General features: G+C 44.8%; 1 protein-coding gene across 5 annotated transcripts in view; it reads right to left on the bottom strand.

Annotated features, from left to right (window-relative positions):
* The window catches only part of Adamtsl1 (ADAMTS like 1), a 376,592-nt gene that overhangs the window by 92,963 nt on the left and 264,456 nt on the right, over nt 1–19,173 (bottom strand). For all 5 annotated transcript variants that reach the window (XM_075945016.1, XM_075945018.1, XM_075945014.1 and 2 more), the window contains 3 exons: nt 10,988–11,167; nt 6,360–6,513; nt 4,431–5,556 (listed from right to left, as the gene is read on the bottom strand). In XM_075945016.1, the coding sequence (XP_075801131.1) occupies nt 4,431–5,556; nt 6,360–6,513; nt 10,988–11,167 (1,460 nt within the window). The remainder of the gene's footprint in view (nt 1–4,430; nt 5,557–6,359; nt 6,514–10,987; nt 11,168–19,173) is intronic.

Genomic DNA, 19,173 nt, shown 5'->3' with positions numbered 1-19,173 from the left:
GTCCCCTGACCTGTGTTATTGTCCCTCTGACCTGTGTTATTGTCCTCTGACCTGTGTTATTGTCCCCTGACCTGTGTTATTGTCCCCTGATCTGTGTTATTGTCCCCGTGACCTGTGTTATTGTCCTCTGACCTGTGTTATTGTCCTCTGACCTGTGTTATTGTCCCCGTGACCTGTGTTATTGTCCCCTGACCTGTGTTATTGTCCCGTGATCTGTGTTATTGTCCCCGTGACCTGTGTTATTGTCCCCGTGACCTGTGTTATTGTCCTCTGACCTGTGTTATTGTCCCCGTGACCTGTGTTATTGTCCTCTGACCTGTGTTATTGTCCCCTGACCTGTGTTATTGCCCCCTGACCTGTGTTATTGTCCCCTGACCTGTGTTATTGTCCTCTGACCTGTGTTATTGTCCCCGTGACCTGTGTTATTGTCCCCTGATCTGTGTTATTGTCCTCTGACCTGTGTTATTGTCCTCTGACCTGTGTTATTGTCCCCTGATCTGTGTTATTGTCCCCTGATCTGTGTTATTGTCCCCTGACCTGTGTTATTGTCCCGTGACCTGTGTTATTGTCCCCTGATCTGTGTTATTGTCCTCTGACCTGTGTTATTGTCCCCTGACCTGTGTTATTGTCCCGTGACATGTGTTATTGTCCTCTGACCTGTGTTATTGTCCCCTGACCTGTGTTATTGTCCCCTGACCTGTGTTATTGTCCCCTGATCTGTGTTATTGTCCCCTGATCTGTGTTATTGTCCCCTGACCTGTGTTATTGTCCTCTGATCTGTGTTATTGTCCCCGTGACCTGTGTTATTGTCCTCTGATCTGTGTTATTGTCCCCTGATCTGTGTTATTGCCCCCTGACCTGTGTTATTGTCCCCTGACCTGTGTTATCGTCCCCCTGATATATGTTATCGTCCCCTGATATATGTTATCGTCCCCTGATATATGTTATCGTCCCCCTGATATATGTTATCGTCCCCCTGATATATGTTATCGTCCCCCTGATATATGTTATCATCCCCTGATATATGTTATCGTCCCCCTGATCTGTGTTATTGTCCCTGTGACCTGTGTTATTGTCCTCTGACCTGTGTTATTGTCCTCTGACCTGTGTTATTGTCCCCTGACCTGTGTTATTGTCCCCTGACTTGTGTTATTGTCCTCTGATCTGTGTTATTGTCCCCCTGACCTGTGTTATTGTCCCCTGATCTGTGTTATTGTCCCCTGATCTGTGTTATTGTCCCCTGACCTGTGTTATTGTCCCCGTGACCTGTGTTATTGTCCCCTGATCTGTGTTATTGTCCCCTGACCTGTGTTATTGTCCCCCTGACCTGTGTTATTGTCCCCCTGACCTGTGTTATTGTCCCCTGACCTGTGTTATTGTCCCCTGACCTGTGTTATTGTCCTTTGACCTGTGTTATTGTCCCCTGATCTGTGTTATTGTCCCCCTGACCTGTGTTATTGTCCCCATGACCTGTGTTATTGTCCTCTGACCTGTGTTATTGTCCTCTGACCTGTGTTATTGTCCCGTGACCTGTGTTATTGTCCCCTGATCTGTGTTATTGTCCCTCTGATATGTGTTATTGGAATAGAACTCTAGATGCAAATCATCTGCAAGAACCTTGCACTCCTGTTTCATTCATCCCTGTATCTCCAGTGGGTTGATCTATAGGAGCAGTTGGATATATGCTCTGTTCTCACGAATACTGCCTTCATCCCTTTGGCTTCCTAACTATACCAAGTCCCATCAATAGGAAATGAATCTGCTTTTCTATCATCCTCAATATCTAGCACACGATCTGCTGTGGTAGGCCTGGTAGAATAAAGGAAGAAGAAAATAGGGGGTACAGTGAACCAGTCTGTCACAATATACTCAAGACACGCTGGAAACTACTGCCTGAGAAGCTGACTTGTGCTTCTAAGGATCATGTGGATTTATTTCCTAGAGTAAGGTTTACATGTAACATGGGTCAATAGTATCTGAATTTTTTATTCACTCTTTGGTAAAACTAATTTCTCTCATGTCGAGTTTTGGCTCTCTTTCTGCCTTGACCTATTCTTGATAGTCTAGGATATTTATTATACATTTTAATAAATTGGAAAGTCCTACAGACCAGCAGGCAGCTGGATCTTGCAGACTCCTAAGAAGGAGGATTTGGACGCTAAGCAAAAACAGACTGACGGAGCTAACTCTAACCCCGGACATTTCAGCACGTCTCTGTCTGAAGGTGAATGAGCATTTCTGAACCATGACGACAAAGTGATGGAGACAAACAGTGACACTCAGCATCGCAGGGGTCCCCAACAGCACGCAGCAAAGTGGCCCCCATGGCAGTCTTGTGACTCACACATGCTCGGAGCAGATACATTTATTCTCCTTTCTCAACTAGAATTTGGAAAACCCAATAGAAAACCAAGTTGCAGCCATATTTGTTAGTGGCCAGCAAATTGCAAACATTGTAATGTCAAACATCAGAAACAGAGCCTCAGGTTTGGTTCTCGATTGCATGTAATTAGTTTATATTGCAAAACATTTTCAAGGCTAGATCTAGGGAATAAAACCTTCATGGTAGCAAACACTGCATGATATATATATATATATATATATATATATATATATATATATATACAGGCAAACACTGATACATCTAAAATATAAATTTAAAAATACCCTGTTTACCCACAGTCTCCAGTACGTTCATTCCTCTTGATGCTACCATGCCTTTCAAACACTGTCCCGAGTGACTGACGGTCAAGACCTGATCTCTCTTGGCTTAGATTCGTCCAGCTTTAGTATCCTGAGTACCTAGTTACTTATTAGCCTCCTCTAATAAACCATCTCCCTCTTAAGCCTTCTGGAATTAGATGCTCAACCCTGGTAAGGTGAATTAAAAGGCCATGGTAGCATTTCCCAAGTGCTAGTTCAGGAATTACTGGTGTTTCTGAATACATTAAGCCTCCCCCCCTTGTGTGTGTGTGTGTATGATCAAAAGAGTATTCTGAAAGCATTGCACACGACAATGTCCTCTTGGAAAGTGAGAACATACATTGGGATGCTTAAATGAGTTAAGAAAAGTGAAAACCCCCAAATAATTTCCAGTCGGGGAATAGTTAAGTGCTTACAGGAGCAGTAATCAGCTGTTAAAAAGGCGCCGTGGCACGGATCTCTACGCACCGTTATAAACACATGCAGTCAAAACCCAGTCAGAGGCTCTGAGCATGACTAACGTCCATTAAAACCCAAGTCCTAAGTGTGTAGATGGCTTTATAGAATGCAATAAAATACACAAAATCTCTAAAAGGATGTATACCAAATTGTTATGAGTGGTCGTCTCCGGGGAGTAAGACTGGCGAAGAGGGAAAGCTGCGCTTTTTACTTTATAGATTTGACTATCATCTGAATTGCTTTATAGCCATTTTATTATTTTGATAATAAAAATATTAAGTGCTATATTAAAAATCAGACATAAAGTGCAGCAGTAAACACATCTGTTTAGCTTTAACAGAGCACTTTTCAAATTCATGTGACCACTGAACCCCGATTTGTGGAGCACTCAAAAATGACATGTGCAGGCAATACTGAAGTCACTATGCCCAAGGCTTTCCCCTGGCCTTGTCAACAATCGGACTTTGAGCTTCTGTGGTCATTTATACATGAGTGAAAGAGGTTCCAGTGACGTTGGAGGTGGCCTGACAAATTGTCAGTACTCCATGCTACCCTAGAGCTGTTATAAAAGTGACTTGGAGAACACTTTGAAAATGCAGCATTGTTCTTGCTACATAGGCACCGCTAAAAGCATGATTGTTGTTGTTTCTACTACCATCGTTGACTTTAGTTTTATGAATGGCTCTGGTCCCAGGAGCCCAATAATAATACATGCTGTCACCCCAACAATAACACACCCCAGACAGAGGCACCACGAGACATTGGGATGCACAATCACAGGTATAACAGAGGATAAAACTTCCTAGAACAAATAGCCTGGTTCAGCCTGGCCAGAGGGGAGGGTTGCCTAGGGAGCAGCTGGTGCTAGCTAGCTGCCCTCTCTCCAGCCCTGAGAAGCTAAACTAATGTAGAGACAGTCCTCATGTCCATCCAAGCTTTTCAATGGCTCAGCCCGTGAGGCAGAAACACAATAATGCTGTGGCTTGGAATGGTGTCCTTTCAAGACAATTACCCAAGTTCGGGTAATTATATCCAATATTCAAAACATTTCCTAGGGCACCTCGTTCATATTTGGGCTCCTAAGGGGCAGGGGAAGCAGTGCCAATAATTATAAAGATGGAGCTATAGTGTTCGGAGACATTAAATGCTTTGTTTTTCTCTAATACTATCTACCAGAAACATGTCTGGAAGCTAGGGGGTGATTCCTGCACGCTGCCCGTTTTCTCTTTCCAACCCTTCCTCTTAGATCAGGATTCTATGAGGCTCACCTGTCACTGAACTGAACCTCTTCTCCGTTCCTGGTCCAGTGGATGGTAGGCCTTGGGTTGCCAACGGCTTCACAGTGCAGAAGCACACTCAGGGTCCCGCTGGCTAGAGCCACAGTCTGCCCCAGGTGGGTGACCACCTCGGAGGCTGAGAGCTGCTGCGCCGCTGAGATCTTTCTCAAGATGGTGGGCTTGCGGTGAGGCCTGCGGGAGCTGCCCCCGGCCTCCGCAGAGGAGCTCCGTAGGGAGCTGCTGAAGCTAGAGACGTGTTTATGAGGTGGGATGGCCACGGGAGGAAACCTCTGCTCAGAAGGCTTGTGAAGCATGTCTTGATTCTCCAGGTGGCTGCGGAAGATGTCCTGGGCCAGCTGGGCCACCAGGTGCTTGCTGTAGAGGTCTCGTAGCTCCTCGGGCTGCTGCGACAGGTTCCTGAGGATGTCATCTAGGCGCTTCTGCTCAGCCACCATGGTGAAGGGGAGATGCAAGAGGGCTTGTTCAGTATTGGGATCCTCCTCAGAGGATGCGTTCCTTTCTGCGGAGTCCTGCACCTCCCAGGAGCCCAGGAGCTCTCCCGGCCAGCCACCCTGCTCCAGCAGCCTAGACACAATGTCGTCATAGCGGTTCCCAGGGTCTGCCGAGAGGCCGCGCTTCTCAGCCTTGCTGCCATTGGAGAAGATGCCATTTTGGTGTTTGTGGGTTTGCAAGGCCTCCTTTGGATTGGCCTTCCTCACCTGCAGGGCCTCCTCCTCCTCACTCCAAAGGCTCAGGGGCTTGGCCACGAGCTTGCTGTTTCCGCCAATGAGCTTAATTACAAATTGCTCCCGGGCGGGCCCCGCGGAACAAGTGTAGATGCCTGCGTCTGAGGGCTTGAGGCGATGGATCTTCAGGTAGCCAAAAGGGGCCACAGTGACGTGAGCGGAGCTGATGCTGTGCTGGCCGTCCTTCTCCCAGGTGATGAGGGGCTTGCGGAACCTGCGTGTGGGACACCGGAGCACCACGGTAGTCTTGGGGAGCAGGTAAGCAAATCCTCCCACCACAAAGTGCAGTTTCCTCTGCCTGCGGGTCTGGATGTATATATTTCGGGCAGCGGCAATGTGAGGGCTGTGCTTCGTGGAAGGCCTTCCAGGCCCTGGTTTGACAGGGATGCCAGACCGAAGGAGAAAGAACCAAGAACAGGGAAAAACCAGAGTGAGATCGGACCACGAGAGAGGGCAAGAGACAAGGGGAAGAACCCCTCTGTTGATTTTGGCCAGGGCTGTCATTTACTACCTCCTGTTTACCAGAAAGGAGTTGACTACAGCTGTGGCTCATCAGGCTATCCCACCTTCAAAACCTGCTAATGAGGTGTGGTGTGGGGCAGCCACAAGCACAGAAACTGGGGGGGCGGGTTCCTGGAGCCCAGGGAAAGACAGTTCTCATTAAAAGCATTTAAAGAAGAAATTCACACCATAAAGAGAGGCAGAGGACGAAGAGGAGCACGCTTCTCTGCTAAATGTCTACCTTCTGGGCCATGCGAAGGACCAGTGCCTTAATGGACATGAAGAGGGGACCCCAGAAGTGTTAAAACCCCAGGGATTAATATCACATAGAACAAGTGTGTTTAGAGCAGCTTAAAACCCCAGACTGCATAACATTAGACTTCATTAGGAACAAGCAGCCTTCAGTCTGCAGATCTCAGTATGCCAGCAAGGGGACCTTTGCTCTCCCCTTGCCAGCTGTTTTTCCAGGGGTGAGGAGAACTCAGGCTGGACACTTGAGTGATTCAGATTCCCTTCCCATCTCCAGCTGGGTGCTCCAGCCACAGAGGTCCTTGGCTCTGCTGCCCCACAATGCCTCACTCCTCTGGGAATCAGGGAAGGTCCTTGCCTGGTGGCTGTGGCTGCGGTTATATGGGGTTCCACAGCCCCATGCCCAGAGCTCTGACATACTCACTTGCACAGGTTGCCAGCATGCAGGGTCTGATGGAGGAAGAGAAGGGCAGGGGAGGGCACAGGGTGGAATTGACAACCGTGGAGACCCCGGTTTTTAGTACCCTCCGGCAAATGGCGCTTCGAGTCTGGGTACCCTCCCCACAGCTCACAGAGCACTGGAAGAGGAAGAGAAGAGGAAGAAAGGAGAAATGAATGCAAGTCCTATGAACTGGAGTCTAATGGTTGTTCTGTATGGTCCCTTAAATTCACTATGCTATGCCAGGAAAAGTCTCCGCCACTGAAAGAAATCTTCACAGCAATGTAGAATATCTGTCTTGCAGCCACACTCCCTCCCCCCCCCGCCCCCGCGCCCACTACTCTGTAATCTAAGGGTTCCTATGAGCATTTTACCCATTCCTAGTTACATATGGTTTAGGCTTTAGGGTCACAGAGTTCCATGTTCTTTTTTTTTTTTTTAGTTTTTTTTTAATACTTATTTATTTATTTATGCAATATTCTGTCTGTGTGTATGTCTCCAGGCCAGAAGAGGGCACCAGACCTCATTACAGATGGTTGTGAGCCACTATGTGGTTGCTGGGAATTGAACTCAGGACCTTTGGAAGAGCAGGCAATGCTCTTAACCACTGAGCCATCTCTCCAGCCCCAGAGTTCCATGTTCTAATCTTAGCCCAGTATTTCAGTAGCTGGAAAGTTACTGCAGCTCTCTGCACTGTTTCTGAGTTAATGAGAGATTACAAGAAAAGACAATGCTAACCCAGTAAATGATGTCTCCCATTAGATAACTGTTTCTGCTTTTGTCGGGGGAAGTGCCCTGTCTCTGGGAGCCGTCACTCAAATGAGGAGGCAAAAGTCAAATGCATTTCTCAAAGGAAGTAAGACTTAAGGGAAATGCAAATGAAAAGGACAATGAGATATCATGTCACAAACACTGGAATGACTGTATCAGAAAGGAAAACAACAGTAAGTGTTGGCGAGGGTGGGGAAAAATGTGAGCCCTTCCCCCCATACATTGCTGGTGGGCATGTAAAAGGAGATGATCCCTGGTATCCTCTCCCAGGCAAGAGTTTAGGAGTTTTGATTGAAAGAAAATGTACCAGGACCCAGTAATTTGTCTCGTACCTATCTATTTCAGAGAAACGAAAGCATATATCCCCACAAAGACCTGGGAGCAAACGTTCACAATTACACCGATGTCATTTAACAACATTTGACTATTTCTGATAACCAAGAAGTTTAGAAGAATTTACTGCCTGCTAATTGTTGAATGGATAAACAAAGTATAGGCTAGCTAAACTAATGGAACATCATCCAATCATATAAAGAAACATGGTCCTTATAGGTGCTATAACATAGACAAACCTTAAGAACAATACCCTAAATTGAATTTTATAAAAGGCCATTTATATGTCAATAAAGTTGTTTATAGAAGAAACAGCAGTTGAGGAATTTAGTAGAAGTGTAACAGTGGAAGGCAGGTTCTGAGACACTATAAAATTAATGTTAATAGTTACTAGAGGTTTCCTGACCTGTGCCTTGAAGATGGGGAGAGTTTGGGAGAAGAAGCACAGCAGGCTTAAGCATGGCAAGCAGAGATTCCTAGAACCAAGTAGAATTCGGTGCACAGGTCCAGTGCAGGCTTGGGGCAAAACCAAGCCAGTTTTACTGACAAGGGGCTGAAGTGAGTGCGGTCAGGAGCGTAAGAGGAACTTTGGGCCTGAATTTGGAGACTTTTCATTTTCAGACAGGTTTGGAATTGGTCCACAGAGCAATGGGAAGCCATGAAGTGGGGAGTGATTTGATGAAAGAGGTGTTTGAGAAGGTGAATCTGGCAACACTGTGCAGAGCAGAGGGGAGGGGAAGCGGGACCTAATGGAGGGGCCACCGCAGCCTGGCTTGAGAGGATGACGGCATGAACCTGGGTCATGGCAGCATGCCACTGGAAAAAGGACAGTAAAAACAACAAAAAACCGTTTCATACTTTGAAGTTTTATATGGGAGTATGTTGAAATGACACTGGTCTGCGGGACAGATTGTGACGTGTGTCACCCCAAAAGAAATTCAAGATGTTGAGGGCCAGTGCAGGTCGAGATCAGACCCCTGCTTGTGTTGTCTGATGACTATGGAATCCAGATCCTATCTGACATCTGTTCAACTGTAAATGACAGTACCAGATCCAAGGGTCAGGTGGAGAGGACAAAGAGCCCAATGGCTTTAAAACATGTCCTTTTTTTTTTTCAAGTGGAAAAACAGACCACTAGCCAGACTTCAGGAGCTGTGACTTTAGGAGTCTAGCACCACCCCTAGCAGCAATTTCCACATCCCTGAAGAAGGGAAGCTAAGCTGGAGTTGAGTCTCTCAAGCCATACCTGGGTAGCCATGGTGGGGAGGTGATTCAGGGGCAGATCTGACACCCCGCCTTACTTCAGCCACACAGCTCTCGTTTTGTTTCATATCTGTCCACTGCACATATAGAAGCCAGAAGGTGACATATAGTGGCCCTACTTTGTCACTCTCCACGTAATTCCCCCGAAACAACGCTGGCAGCCAGGAAGCCCCGAGCCTCCCCTCAGTGTCTGCAATTTCCACCCATCTATCCGGATGGTTCAGAACTTTTGAAGAGAGCTAACACCTCCTGGTTTCCTAGACATGACCTTTCCATCCCAGGGAGTCCAGCAAAGTTGAGAGAGACCTAGACTACGGCCATTGGCCCAACCCCTCTGGGTGATTGAGTGTTTATCTAATCTCTTCTTTCTCCTGAAAACAAGCCAGGAAGGTAGGGTTGAATTTAACTAGGCACAAGATCTTCGTTTAATCAAGACTCTGCCATGATGATGGACACTGTTACCTCCATTTCACAGACAATCAAACTAAGGATTAGAGAGATTAAGCCATGAATCATATGTTTTGCAGTTGGTATGAAACTGAGGGTTTGGAGCCAGGTTTCCTTGTCGTGGTATGTAAACTCTACCTCACAATCTTGTTCTAAAGGTCTGCTGTGTTCGCTGCGATCCAGTTCAGTGGGCTCCTTCCTTCGGTACTTAAACCCCAAGGGCCCTTCTCCTAAATCTGCAGGCAGAGTAGCACTTTCTTCTGAATATTTTGTGTCCTATATCCTCCAAGGGCCACAAACGTCAGGAGGATAGAGAGGTTCTTATACACCCACAGGCCTTCCTCCACAGCCCATCCCTGAGCCCATCTCTCGGGAGATGCTTTACACGGAGGGCGTCTTTACCACAGTCACTTGGCACATACACCAGGACTCTTTTCTGTGGAAGTTTTCTTATCATGGTATTTTTTTCATGTATGATGCCACTCAAATCAACAGATTTCTGGAAAAGCCACCAATCAACATGTCTGTGTACACGCATGTCTAAATATGCACACATTCTTTCCCACCCTTCCATTCTTGTATCCTGCTGAAATACAAATTGTTTCTAAAATACAAAAGCAACCATTCTCCTTTCTGTTCTGAAACATCTGGGATGAGACACAGCCAGAGGAAACTGTACTGGTAAATTATCATGATAATGATAATTGAGATTCCTTTATAACATCAATGCCCTTAGCAGGCACTGTCGGAGGACTCTACATAGGTTGAAAATGTATGAAGCATGAATCCCATGCTGAGAGCTCAGGAGTCTTAATTTCCATAGCTTGCCTTTTCCTTCTGAAGGGAGCATCTCAGAGACACATTTCAGCCATCAGCAGCTCCAAACTATGAGTTGCATATTAAGCACTAAAATGCCCATAGGTCAGGAAAGCCAACCTGAATGCTTCTATTCAAGAAAAGGAAAGGCCTTGAATGTGGTTTGGATGTAGCATTCTTTCTGCTAGAGGCTGAATTTGCTTGTACAGCAATGATTTTAAGACTTCCCCGTGGAGGACACACAGGTCTTTGGAGCTGGGTTGTTAAAGGCAATGGCAGAGAAATTCTAGGGACTGAAAGCAGTTGAGCTGAACCTTCGAAGCCAGCTGTAAATGAATTCATGCCAGGATCAGAAGAGGAATGACTTAGAGAAGCAGGTTAGTTGGAAGTGTAAGTTCAGGATCCCTAACTCCACGTACCATCTGGAGCTGTGAATGCTGAGCCATCATTTTCCCAAGTGCAAGGCAACAGGGGAAATCAAGTTCTCTTGCTGGGAAGTTGTTCAAGTTTTAGAGTCAGGAAACGAACAGTAAAGAGGCAGGATTTCCTTGGCCTTCTTTTCCTAATAAATCACATCCTTTATTGTCCAGTAACTTGGAAGAGAAGAACTAGGGAGGCCTTGCCCTTCCTGAGCAGAGACTGGAAACATCTGGGAGAAGGACAAGGGAGTGGGAGTGTCGGGAGGATGGGGCTTGGTGGAGAAAGAGGTGAAGAACCCTGTGTTCTGGGCTTGTTCTAGGGGGATCCCGTTTCTAATTGCAGCTTTCCGATTTTCAATTGTTAGGTGAGGGCTGGCTGCATAGCCTAGGTCCCTGTAACAAACTAGGTCCCCATAGCCTAGTCATTCTGCATTCTCTGGTAGAAACGCATACAAATGCTGCACTGTTAGGAGAGTTTTTGGTCTCTTTGCTGTGCATGTGTTTGGGTGATTTCTCCCCCTCCCATGGTGACTTGCACTCTCTTCTCGCGAGGAGCAGACCTACCTCAGACCAGTCAGAGAGAAGCCACTCACTGGGGCAGTCATCTTTCTTGCAGGCTTGCTGGGAGGTTGGTTTGGAGGCTGAACAAAAGGTCTCCGGAAGCTCCAGGAAGCTACCATCAGCCATCCGCTGTTTGCAGAGAACATCCCGTTTCTGAACTCCTCCTCCACAGGTCCTGGAACACTGGGGAAGCAAAGAAGGTCAACACAGGTCACCATTCTGACCACCACCTTATTCTTGGATGAGTAAAGAATAAGGGTTTTGTTTTTTGTTTTTTCTTTTTTTTTAGACAAACCAGGAGTCAGGCCAAAGGGTTTTGTTTCTTGTCTTTACAGTGAATTTTGTAGCAAAGTTTTTTGTAATTCTCCACTCATAATCTCAGGTATTTAACTTGAGCATCCAGGAACTCAGGAGCCCTGGAATCTTAGAAATTTGCCCCTGAACTGTGAGTTGTAGTCACTCAAGAGAACTGGTTTAAGAGGTTAGTATCATAAAGTGGTCAACATGTTTATGAGCCAATGAAAATAATCTGCACAACTTCCAGGATGAGCAAGAGCGACCTCTTGCCATCAGAACCAAGCCCCAAAAATTAATTTGTAGAAAGGACTGTCCTTTTGCCCTGTGTGGGAGCACTCACATAACCATACTGAGCACATGCGATTTAGGGACCGGCTTTCTGAAGAACTCCTCTAAACCAGCAATTTCTAAGGGAGCCGGGAGCCAGAGGCACTGAAATTTGGTATGCAAGAAAAATAGCCTCATGTCAGTGGTTTTCAGAGGGACTGCAGTAAAACATTTTGTTTACATGGAACTTAATAGTTATAATCTGGCTGCTTGAGGCAGGAACGAGGCCTCCTGGGGCAGAGAAGGTTGGCTTTTTCCAAGTATTTGTCCCTTCCCTTTTAAGGGCCCTCAGCTTTTAGCAATGGTACATGGTTTTTCTGTATAGGCTATATTTGGCAACTTCTTTGAAGACAGACACAGCCACTGGACTAAATGATGACCAATGGGACATAAATAGACGGATATGTGCAATTTGAAAGGCCGCATCTAAAGAGAGATTAGCATCCCTTCCTCATTTCTTGCTGGCAGAAATGGGCATGCTGTATAAAAACTGTGGCTTCCATGTGATATGTAAAAAATACAGAATAGGCTTTATTCTCAACTGAGGATTCTCCTTATCTGAAGTGGCTTTTTAAAGCCATTGCCATGTTGAGATTTGTTACTCCAGCCAAATATAACCTTACCTGATATCTCCCAAACCATGATTTAACAAGTTGGTGCAGTTCATCTCAAACGTTTTGGGGGAACTTCTCTTTTCTTAGAAACAGTCTCTAGTTCCCTTGCTGCCCTTGGGTTTGTTGAGACATTAAGTCGAGGCTCCAAAGCTGTGAGCTTGCATTGAAGCAATGGTTCCACTCTCCTTGGCATTAGTCTTGTTAGGTAGCCAGTAAGATATTTGGGCTGAAACATGTCCCCAGTCCCACCCCAATTAACTGCTCATACAATCAAGGGCAAAAACTGTAGGATTCTAGTCACCAGTCAGAGGAATGGGACCTGAGTCCTGCCAGGAAAGAGGGATGACGATCTGAAACTGGTTCCCAGGGCCCCAAGCCTTGTAAGATTATTATCTGGTAAGAGGTAAGAACTTATGCTGGAAAGGATGTGGGGTAAAGGGAGCACTCTTCCATTGCTGGTGGGAGTGCAAACTGGTGTAGCCATTTTGGATATCAGGATGGCTATTTCTTAGAAAATTAGGAAACAACCTACCTCAAGTCCCAACAATACCACTTTTGGGTATATACTCCAAGAATGCTCAATCATATCTAAAGAACATGTGCTCAACTATGTTCACAGCAGCATTATTTGTCATAACCAGAATCTGGAAACAACCTAAATGCCCCTCAACTAAAGAATGGATAAGGAAATGTGGTACATTTACACAATGGAGTACTACACAGCAGAAAAAAATAATGGCATCTTGAAATTTGCAGGCAAATGGATGGATCTAGAAAACACCATATTGAGTGAGGTAACCCAGACCCAGAAAGACAAATATTATAAGTACTCACTCATAAGTGGCTTTTAGACATAAAACAAAGAAAAACCAGCCTACAATTCACAATTCCAGAGAATCTAGACAACAAAGAGGACCCTAAGAGGGACATATGTGGATCTAATGTACATGGGAAGTAGAAAAAGACAAGATCTCTTGAGTAAATTGGGAACATGGGGATTATGAAAGAAGGTAAAGGGGAAGAGGGGGAGGAAAGGAGGGGAGCAGAGAAAAATATGTAGCTCAATAAAAACAATTTAAAAAAAGAACAAGTTCAGACTGTTGCCTTCTCTTCTAAGAATTAAGTCAAGGGCTGGAGAGACAGCTCAGGAGTTAAGAACACCGGCTGCTCTTCCAGAAGACCTGGGATTTGATTCCCAGTAACTACATGGCAGCTCACACCCATCTATAACTCCAGTCCCAGGGGATCTGACATCCTCTTTTGGCCTCCTTGGGCATTCCACACAAGTGGTGCACAGACAAACATGCAGGCAACACACCCATATGCACACATACAATAAGTGCCTTTACTGGCTGAGTTATATTGCTGGGCTCCAGCTTAAAAATGTAGGTTGATACAATGAGCTGTGGCCATCGTCCACTCTGAGACTGTGAGAGTGTTTTTCTCTGCAGGGGTCCCTTTGGCCATTGTGCCACTTTACCCCAGACTACTTTATATTGCTCTATAAGAAGTATTACCTATTTTATTGTAATCTACTCTCTTTACACTTCTCTCAATGAAAATCACAAGGACTGAGAAATGGAGGGGAGTGCAGAGCAAGATCTCGGCAAATATCTCAACCTAAGCTTTTGAACAGGGCTAATGCCCAAGCCAAGCCCAACTTTAGACTATGAGAAACTCTGGGATGTATATACTAGTTCCTAGTACCACCACCACCACCTCCTCTTCCTCCTCCTCCTTCTTCCTTCTCTTCCTCTTCCTTCTCTTTCTCTTCCTTCGCCTCTTCCTCCTCTTCCTCCTTTCTCTACACGACTTCATAGGTCATTCTCTACTAGATAACCCTATTGTGCGGCAGAGCCAAAGCTGGGACCTGGGGAGGCCTCTGTTGGCCCATGTATGGTGTTTTCGTACTGTGAATGGTTTGAGGTCACAAAGCCTTGTGCGCTATTATAAGGGCTATGACATTGCCTAGAAGACTTTAAACATAGAGCTTTTCAAATGGCCCAGAACAATAGTGAACAACTTTTTACTTTATGTTGAAAAATTCAAAATCAACATAATTCTGTTGAGTCCCATAGTAAATGTGTGTGTGTGTGTGTTTGCGTATTTTTCCAAAATTGTGGTTGGAATAAATGCTCTTTGGTAAACAACCCCTTATGTAAATCTTCATCTCATGTGATAGATAAAGAAAAGAAGGCCCAGAGAGATGAAGCTGTACAACTGAGACCACACAGATGCTGGAACTGGTTCATTTCCAGTCAGTGCAATGTTCAACAAGTCATCCTGAGTAGCAGACACAGTTGCAGAACAGAGCCTAGGCTCAGCCTATCTGCCTGTGTTGGCAGCAGGCTTCTGATGCCTTCACTGAGGGGTGCTTTGCAATGCAATTCTTAGCTTCCACCCTGTGACTTCCTTGATTGGCGGGAGTTAGCTCAGATTCATGTTTGGAGACCAGCACCCTAAAATACTTGAATTATATTTTGATGACCCTAGAAACTTGTTCTGCCTAAGTTTTTTTTATTTAAATTTCTGAGTAGTCAGTCTATATCTGAACACACATCTGTCCTAGACAGTGAACCGCCAGACCATATGTGGTGGTCTTCAGAACACTTGCTAATTGTCATGGAGCCAAACATTTTCCAAAAGCTTTTCTGGAGTCTTTTAGCTTTGATTAAGACAACAATATGTGGTCTCTAACTTTTGGCTTTTCTTTCTAGTGCCTTGCATCAGCTAGACAAGTACTGTCTGCACTACTGACCTAGCCCTTTGCCTTCTTTAGGACTCTAGGTGATTTTGTGGAATTTTAATGATGAAGGGAAACATTTTAGTTCTTATTAGAACTAAATTCAATAAACCAGTAGAGCGATGGTTCTCAACCTTTGGTTCATGCCGCCGGGGTGGGGGTGGGGAGGCAAACTATCCTTTTACAATAGTTTCCTAAGAACACTGGGAACATAACCATCATTACAATTTATAAAAGCAGTAAAATTACAGTTATGGAGTAGTAGCAAGAATAATTTTATGGTTGGGTGTCAGCACAACACAAGGAACTGTGCTCAAGGGTTGTAGCATTAGGAAGGTGGCGAACACTGATCTAGAGGGTTTTACTCTAACATATAGCATGCCTCCACTGTGAATGCAAGGGCTCACACACTAGACTATGCTTCTGGTACATTCCTTGGGACTCTACCATGTGCTAGGGCACTTGTTGAAATAGACAGTTTATCCTTCTCTGGGTACACACACTTCTTCCTGCCCAGGCCTTTGGTCCTGTTGTTCACTATGCTTTACAGCTCCTTGCTCATTCATGAACTTCTGTTCTAGAGATCCCAGCTCACAGGCCATTCCTTCGCTAAGCCTCCTCTATCCCCTGTGCATACTGGCCAGTGGCTCCCTTCCACCATAGCCTGACTTAGGATGGGTACCTTATCTCCTTCATAGAGGCTCATAGTTCATGTGTCTGCTATTTCCTCTGCCCCCTGAACACATCCAGGATTAGGAATCTTCTGAGTAAGGAGAATTATACATCTGTGTACTCCCCAGTGCAGAGTGTAGTCTGGCAAAAAACGTGCACTTCATAAATGTTTCCTGAATTGATGATTGGATGAATAAAACAGCTCTAGATGCAGATGTTTCAAAGATGCAAAGCAAACATCCAGCTGTGACAGATTCTTCTTTTATTAGACTGTTTGATCATTACAGGAAGCTGTGTCCCCAGTCAGCAATGGGATTTGGCTCTGGTGGGCATTATGACTTTCCAAGCATGGGAGCATGGGAAAGGACCAGTTCCTATCTATCCTCTCTCATCTATCTATCTATCTATCTATCTATCTATCTATCTATCTATCTATCTATCTATCTATCTATCTATCTATCATCTATCCATCCATCTATCTATCTACCTATCTTTTATATTCAGGTTCCACTTCTAAAGCTTGCATCATCTTTGCTTAATAACTTTCTTCAGTATGTTTACATGGATGAAAAAGTGTCTTTATCAATTTCTAAAAACCATGGAAGATGAAAATTTATAAGAGGATGAAAATTTACAAGAGGGAAGGCTTCAAAGTCTTTGATTACTTTGTAGCCATGTTGGATGACTTGGTGAAGCTTCAGCTCCTTAAGTGAGAGGCAGCATGCAAACGGGAATGTTTATAGAGGAGAGAGAGCAAGGGAAATTCAATAAAATTCAATGAAAAATATTTGTCTTCATGAATCATCATTTAAATCAGATTCTGGTATGAAGAGGTAAATCTCTGGTAAAGGGTACTTTAAAATATATACAATAAAAACAAATAATAAAGATACCATTTATGCTGCATATATTAACTGCCATACATGATTTATGGCAAGGTTGTGGCTTCATTATTTTTATGTGAAATTTAAGAAATATACAATAAAGAGACCACTTAAAAGCTATATTTCTATGCATAAATATGCTCATGTGACCTGTACTTTCAAAGATTTCCCCATGATTAGCAGATCAATAAATTCTGCCTGCATTAATATTTTTTAAAAAATGTTTCATTTGGTAGTTTAATTTTGAGTTGAGTTCATTTCCTTGGTACTTCAAACCATATTACTGCCCACAATGCAAAGCAAAATGACATTTATTTTCTGTTTCTAAGATCAACCTTCCAGGCTGACCATGGTATGAACTGCTTATTATGCTTATAATTCATCTCACCCATGTCTTTCCTCATTCATTCTGTTACCAAGCACTTGGGTACCTATAGTGATATTTTATTTATGTTTTATAAATAAAACTTGCCTGAAGAACGGAAGGTAAAAATAAGTCTCTAGAGGTCAGGCAGGGGTGGTACACACCTTTAATCCTAGGATTTGGTAGACAGAGGCAGAAGGATCTCTGTGAGTTCAAGGCCACCCTGGGCTACACAAGATCAATGCAGAAACAGATCCAAGTGATAGTGGCTCACACCTTTAATCCCAGGACTAGGGAGGAATATAAGGCAGGATGAGACAGGAACCTGCTTCTCCTTCAATATGAGGATTTCTTAGAGATAAGAGCTCTCTAGTGACTTGACTGCTTGCTTGTTTGATCTTCAGGTTGAACCCCAGTATCTGCCTCTAGGTTTTGATTATTTGTGCTACAGGTACCCACTGGACATGATGGTAGGTGCTGGGGATTTTAGATGAACGTAAGTGGTTCTTATGTTACTGGGATCTATCATCCAGTGAAGGAGAAAACTTTACTGAAAAACACGATCAGTTTTACAAGGAGAGACCACATGAAAGTGTGTGATTTTATGGAGATGCTGATGGCAGTGCCGAGGAAAAGGCAACGTTGGGGGAAAAAAATCTAACCATGTGGGCAGACACCCAAGTTATGCAGTACCATGGCATGGTAACATAGCTCCGAGTAGGCCTGAGGATGAGGCCTGGGGATCATGAGACTGCATTGTCAGGTAAGGGGCAGATAGAGAAAGGTCTTTGAATATAATCTGAAAACCATGGGGTACCAGTAGGGGTTTTAAAGAGGGGGATAACAGGATGGAGTTTGTAGGGAATGACTGTGGCAGCATAGGCCAAAGGGTTTCAAAGAACACTGCCCAATAAGATATTAATTGATATTTTCTGTGTAGCAATTTCCTCTGAGATAAAACTGTCCAACTGGGGGGCCGCTTGTTAAGACCCAAATTAAAAGAGAGGTAAAACGATTGGATGTTCTAAGGCGCAGGTGTGAGGATGGGGTGCTTGCGATAAACCATACTGCAGGAAAGCTCTTCAGCTCAGGAAATGAACAACTCAAAAGCTCCAGGAAGTCCTGAAACTGACCAGGTGAATTATGCTCCCCTTCCCGCTGCACATTCATAGCCATAAAGATTGCTGAGTGATTTTCTCAGACAAGCTGAACTTTCTGGAAGTAGAGACCAGTCCAGCAGCCTGGAAGAAGTTCAGTCCAATTGAACTATCTGGAGGGGACACCCGCCAACCTGTTGAGCTGCCTGCAGGCTGTGCAGTGGGCTCCAGCTTTGTAACTTTGGTGAGTTGTCACCTGTGCTGGGGTGGACTTTGTGATGATACAGTTATCTCTGAGTCACTTCTGTTTCTATAAGTGACCTTTCACCCATATTCCTAACAGTAACCCCAATGAAACTCATTGTTTCAACCAATCAGACTCTAGCAGTATTAGTACTTTGGTCTATTGCTATTGGCCTACTGGGGATAAATAGATTTTTGTTGCTCATACCTATCCAGGAAATGTCTGTCACATAGCATACTGTCTGTCCCATTCCATGGAGAAAAAGATGATCAAATTGCCTAAGTAGCACTGCTTGCCAAACTCTTACTTGATGGCTTTCAGCACGTGACGTTTTAAATGTCCAATAGGAGGTTTGTATAAAGGAGTCACTGATAGCGGACTGGGCAGGTCTGATGCGAGCTATGCAGGACAAGTCTGTGTGGAATTGCGTGGTTGCTGGGGTGAGGATTTGATCAGGGTTCTGGGAGAAAGCTGAGGAAGGGAGAGAGCGAAGACAGTTGCAAGAAGTGAATTACACTGACCACAAGAGTTTACTGAGTGTGATAGATCCATGGGGCCGAGAAGGGCATCAGCTCCCAGACAGGGAAGGGCCGATTCGAGGTGACGGCATGTGGCAGTGATCGACAGAGAAGGGTGGCCAGGAATACATAGGGCTCACTGTAGATCTTTGGGAGCTGAGGCAGTTCAGCAATGTACGAGGAGACTGGGAATTCCTTAAACAGTAGAGGTCAAAACTGAGCCTCACTAAAGTTAGGATGCGGAGAGAGAAAGGAAATCCAGCACTCAGATCTCACTGAGGAACTTAAAACGAGGGTACCATTTTGTATATCAGCTTTGCTTTGTTCACATACTATGAGCTAAGCCTTCCTAACTGTAGAAGCACAGGGCTCCTCAGTGAGACTTCTGGGTTAAATACACTGTTACGATGTGACACCCAATAGGATCCA

Source organism: Microtus pennsylvanicus, chromosome 13 (genome assembly GCF_037038515.1).
Source record: "Microtus pennsylvanicus isolate mMicPen1 chromosome 13, mMicPen1.hap1, whole genome shotgun sequence".
Taxonomy (NCBI): Eukaryota; Metazoa; Chordata; class Mammalia; order Rodentia; family Cricetidae; genus Microtus; species Microtus pennsylvanicus.
Note: the sequence above shows the minus strand (reverse complement) of the source record. Positions and strands in the feature narration are given on the sequence as shown.